At 47.3% G+C, this 5158-nt stretch overlaps 1 protein-coding gene across 1 annotated transcript in view; it reads left to right on the plus strand.

Annotated features, from left to right (window-relative positions):
• SLC4A4 (solute carrier family 4 (sodium bicarbonate cotransporter), member 4) overlaps positions 1-5158 on the plus strand; it is a gene marked incomplete at both ends in the record, with an annotated part of 34469 nt that overhangs the window by 213 nt on the left and 29098 nt on the right. Inside the window, one exon of the mRNA XM_009073626.1 lies at positions 2075-2254. Coding sequence (XP_009071874.1) covers positions 2075-2254 — 180 coding nt within the window. The remainder of the gene's footprint in view (positions 1-2074; positions 2255-5158) is intronic.

Consider the following 5158-nt stretch of genomic DNA (forward strand, 5'->3'; position numbering starts at 1 on the left):
CTTGGTTTTGTGGATAGTTTTAATGAGAAAACACAGCAGAAAGACCCAGGCCATGGGCTGCTCTTGGGCGAGGTCTTCAGGTGCCCACTGAAGGCAGATGAGGCTGTGTTTGGGATGGGGAGAAGGAAGAGCAGCCACAGCACCAGCTGCTGCTCCACTCCATGGAATGGGAGGGCAGGTTTTTGGAGTCAAAATATCCATGGCCTGGGATGACACTGGATGGTATTGCTGAGAGCCAGAGCATGTTCCCCATGTCATAGGAAAATCTGTTTTCCAAGTGAACCATGCAGTGGAAGGACATTTAACCAAAGTGCTGAGTTTAGAAGCTGTTGTGTGAAGAGCTGTAGAAAAGCAAAATTAAATAACCCGCAAAAAAACTCAGTGCTTCAAGTTATCATCTGAGGAAGCAAGGTCAGAACTGTCCTGGCATGGAGTTGTCAAATACAGGATGTTGCAGTGGTTTGTAAGGCTTGGAATTGCAAAAGCTCCCTCTGATGTTATCTGCAGGGTTTTGAGCTTAGCTTTGTGGCATTTGGTGGCATTTTTCTTCTTTCACCCTTGTATTTGTGTATCCAAATGCACAGAACTCCAAAACCCTGTGAAGTTTTAGGCTGAAGCTGAAGGTGCTTCAGAGGAAGCAGCTGATGTTTGTGATCTGAGACCTTAAACCCTCAAACATTGAATTTCCTTTTGAAGTCCCTTCAAGATGTCACCTTCAATCTCCTCCTTCAACACCCAAATTGAATCTAATTCCTGGGAGATTAGATTACCCATCAGTGGCTGCTGTTGCTGTGACACTGTCCTGAACGAGGTGTTTTTGCTGGTCCAGACCCTTAATCAGACAGGTAGGGATGTCCAGGACTGAGTTTCCAGGATGATTTAATCATGGTCACTTGGCTGGTGTCTGGTAGTGACACACAGGAAAGGAACACTCCAAATCGAAGCTCTCTCTGTGCTTTGTGTTATATCAGGAACAGAGAAGAGAAGATGCCAGCTAGAGAAGGATAAACTTGAGGAAGGTTCTGAAGGAAATACTCCAAAAATCACTAATCAAAACCATGAACAAGAAAAGCTTATAAAAAATGACACTTAACAAAAATCAACCCATTTCTGAACATTTTGTGCCATGGTACCTACGTGCATGTACTCACCCTGCCCTAATTTGGGAGGAAGAACCAGGCTCTTCCCTAGGGATTCGGAGAGGCTTTAATTCTTGGGCAGCAGGCAGAGGATGACTTTCTGACTCACTGAGTTAGCAAATGTGATGCATGTCCTGCCTCCCCCTTCCCATAACTTTTATTATTAGCACAAATAAAAGTTACCAGCAGACAAATAAGAGCTGCCACTTGCCCTCGGGGGGCAGTGAGTGAACTCAAGTCATCAGGGGAATGACTTAATGTGAGATTTAATTCACAGTGGAGACCCTTCATAAATCTGGTGACCTTTTTGCCTTTTTCCTTTGGGATAGGGGAGCAGAAAGGAGGGAATTGATGGGAAGTAGGCAGGCTTTGAGGGGACTGGGAGCCTTTTTCCCTAGTGATTCCATGACAGGCAAAGCCCCATAACACATCCTGTGGCAACTGGAGCAAGTTCTGCCATTTGTAGTTGCTGTCACCTCAGTCCTGAAAGTGAGTGATTTAATTAGTGGCTTATCTCCAGGACTTTTTCCTATCATTAGATTAGGCTTTATTGGGGGCCTGAGAGGTGAACTCAAGCCTTGTTGAATCTGATAGAAGTTTTGCTATTTGATGTTTAGGAGCTTGCAATTCTTGACAAAAATCCAGGCTCAGAGGGGGTTCCCTTTCCAAACTATGAACAGTGTTACCCTAGGTACTGGCGCAGGAGGAAATCTCAGTGCAGTAGGTGTGTATTGGTGGCTCATGCTGGATGGAAATGCCTATGTCCTCTGTCAAAAGGAATGTCTAAAAAGGATTTCCATAAGAATCAAACCTGTTTGTGAGGTGGGAAAGGCAAGGTGAAAGCAGTCAATCCTGCTGTCCTTGGAAGCAACCAAGTTTGGAGCCCTGTGGTTAATTTTGTTCTCCTCTCCCTCCCTGCTCCTGTGCCTGCACAGAGATGATCGTTGACAATCAGATCGAGACGGGGCTGCTGAAATCCGAACTGAAGGACAAGGTGACCTATACGCTGCTCCGGAAGCACCGGCACCAGACCAAGAAATCCAACCTGCGCTCACTGGCTGACATTGGAAAGACAGTCTCCAGTGCAAGTAGGATGTTTTCCAACCCCGATAATGGTAATGCAGAGGCTAACTGGCTATAGCCTTCCCTGTCACAGCAACCCACCCAACCCACCTGCCCAGCACTAACTGTGTGGCCCTGACAATGCTTCTCTAACCCCAATTAGTGTAGCGAGACCCGTGCTGATGGCACATCAGCAGAGGGCTCTGACGGCTGCTTCGACCCTGGCACGTCGCTCTAACCTCATCTTCACTGGACTGAGAGGGAGAGGAGGGGAGGTGGCAGGCAGCCAGGCAAGGCAGAGGGATGCTTTTGTAGCTGAAGCTTAGGAGATGATGTAGGAGCAAGTGAGATTGAAAAGAACTCTGATGGGGCCTGAACCTAAGAGGTCCATCACCGGAAACATTTGGGCAGAGACGAAGCTTCCATGCGCGTTCCATGTCTGTAACAGACGGTATCCATGGCACTCTGAATCAAAAAATGACTTGCCAGTAACACCTAGCTTGCATTTTATTGTCATCCAATCGTTGTCCAGTGGGGTAAAGCTGATTTCCATCTTGCTTTATTCGTCCTAAAATGGTTTCGTGGTTCTGTGTTGTGAATACGTCTGGTTTGCTCTCTAAAAAAGGTGTCATAGGTAGTGCCATGTTGGTAGTGGTATCCCTAAATGTGCGTGTGCCTGGATGCAGACAGCTACAGGGGCCTAGGCACTGACTCTGCACTTACCCATGTGTGGAGATTTATGTTGTTCCTTCTCATGGTAATTGAAAAAGAGGAGTTTAAGCCTCTTGTCATGCCTTGAAGTTCTCTCAACTGTCTCCCATGGCAGTCTAGAAATTGGGCTAAAAGTTGCCATCTTAAAATACCCAGAAATGAAAGCAAGTGAAGAAATTCTTTTCTTCTTGCTCCACCAAAGGCCTCTTAGCTTGCTGTGTTTGGCTCCTAAATTTCATCCTAACACTTTTCCCTAACCTATTCTCACACTTCATTGATATTTCCTACTTTGGATCATCCTTTGCTTTTGTAACAGATGTATATGTGCATGTGAAGAATATTTATTGTTGTTGATGATGCCTCTTGTCATGTACAAGTGCCTTGATCACATGGTGATTGAGTGAGTAATGCAAAGGTCCAATAACATGACCCGAAGGAATGTTCTGGGTGAATATCCCTGCAGGAGTCCAATGGAGCAGAGAGGGACTGCACTATAAGGAGGTTCCAGCTCTGGAGAAGGGGCTCAGCATGGCCACATGAGTCCTAAAGCTGGGGGAGCCTGCGGGACCAGGTTGCTCCAAGCTCCATCCAGCCTGGCGTGTTGGACACCTTCCCATCATCTGCTCCCCGTGGTTTGGATGGGAGGCGTCTGCTTGCTTTTAGCACCTTGGAGACTCCAGCTCTTTCTGGACCTTTGAATAGATGGCCAGGTTTGCTGTGAGGAGCAGGACCCTGTCCTGTAGCCATGGTGCTTGGGAGGCTGAACATCGAACAGACACGTCTGTAGCACACGGCGCTTGGGCACTTCAGTCGCCTCATGTAGGGGATGCCTCAATTCTCAGCTGCAAACCTCTTGCCTGCACGTAGGCAGTGCTTATCCTGGGAAAGGGGATGCTGACAAAGGGCATTCCTCACATTTTTACTCAGGCCCTGCTCATTTGTCATGGCTCAGGTGTCATGACTTTCATGACATGAAAGGTGGGAGCTGAGGATAACTCTGGTCCTGAGACCACAGAGCCACCCCCATCCCTGGGGGTGATTTCAGTTTTATTCATTTTGCCTTGTTTAAGGGGGCTGTGCAGGTCCTAGCTCAGTTTGACTGAATCTCCAGGAATTCTTTCTTGGCTCTGACCTTCAGCCACTCCTTTTGTGTTGTTCTGCTTCTGTTACCACACCTGGGATGTTTATATCACACATTATATTCCGTGACAGTTCAAGTGCTTTGAAACTTCAGGGGGGTGAGGCTGATGCTGACCTACACAGGGAAATACTTCATGAGCAGTTGTTGCTGTTATATATTATTTACACTTTGATGAAAATGTAGCTCCAAAATGTATATGATCAAGTTATACCTCAGGTTCAATGAAGTGCCTCTCCTGTCCTTTAGACAGGTAAAAATTTAATGAGGCCAGCAGGAGTGCAGCTGTCTTTCAACGTGGTTAATCACCATAATGAACCTGCTGCCCGCCCCAAGCGCTCCTAAATTTCCCTTGAGTTCCATTCCAGGTAGGTGTTTGCTTTCATTTCAGCATCAGTGAAACTTCCATCCAATATTGATGCTGCTGCCAGGTCTGTGGGACCCTCTGAGCATCCCTCTGCCCTCTGCACAGCAGCTTTATGGGCTGGTGTAGCTGCCATCCTACTCAGCTCTCAGCAGGGACACCTTCTCCTAGCCCATGTCGCTCCAAGCCCTGTCCAACATGGCCGTGAACACTTCCAGGGATCTATTTGGTAGATTTGAAATTTGAAAGCATCCCCTGGGCCATAGCTGTCAAAGATCCCAAAGTTAATTCAGGGCACTTAACTGAAGTTCTAGGGACTCTAAAATGTTCTTGCTTCTACCTTCTGAGAGGACCGAGCCCTGTGCAGTTATCCCAAGTGCATCTAGAAATTCAGGAACCTAAGGAAAACTGTCTGATATACTCCCTGCCATAATTGATCCAGAGTGTCTCCATCCCTTCACAACCCTCCCCAGGGATGGGGGTGGCTCTGTGGTCCCGGGACCAGAGTCATCCTCAGCTCCCACCTGTCATGTCACTGCTCTGTTTGAAGGTCAGGCCGTGAGCAATCAGATGGGCAGAGACATGGCCAAGGTGGGTGTGTGCTGACACCTACTACTCATCACTGTGTCATAAAGGGTCACACTGTGGGAGGGTCTTTTCTCAGAAATCCCTTCACCATAGGAAAGAAATCAGGCAAAAGAAGATAATTCCTTGTGCATCATGCATGGAAGAGGATAAATCACA

The sequence above is a fragment of the Acanthisitta chloris genome, unplaced genomic scaffold (genome assembly GCF_000695815.1).
Source record: "Acanthisitta chloris isolate BGI_N310 unplaced genomic scaffold, ASM69581v1 scaffold27574, whole genome shotgun sequence".
NCBI lineage: Eukaryota > Metazoa > Chordata > Aves > Passeriformes > Acanthisittidae > Acanthisitta > Acanthisitta chloris.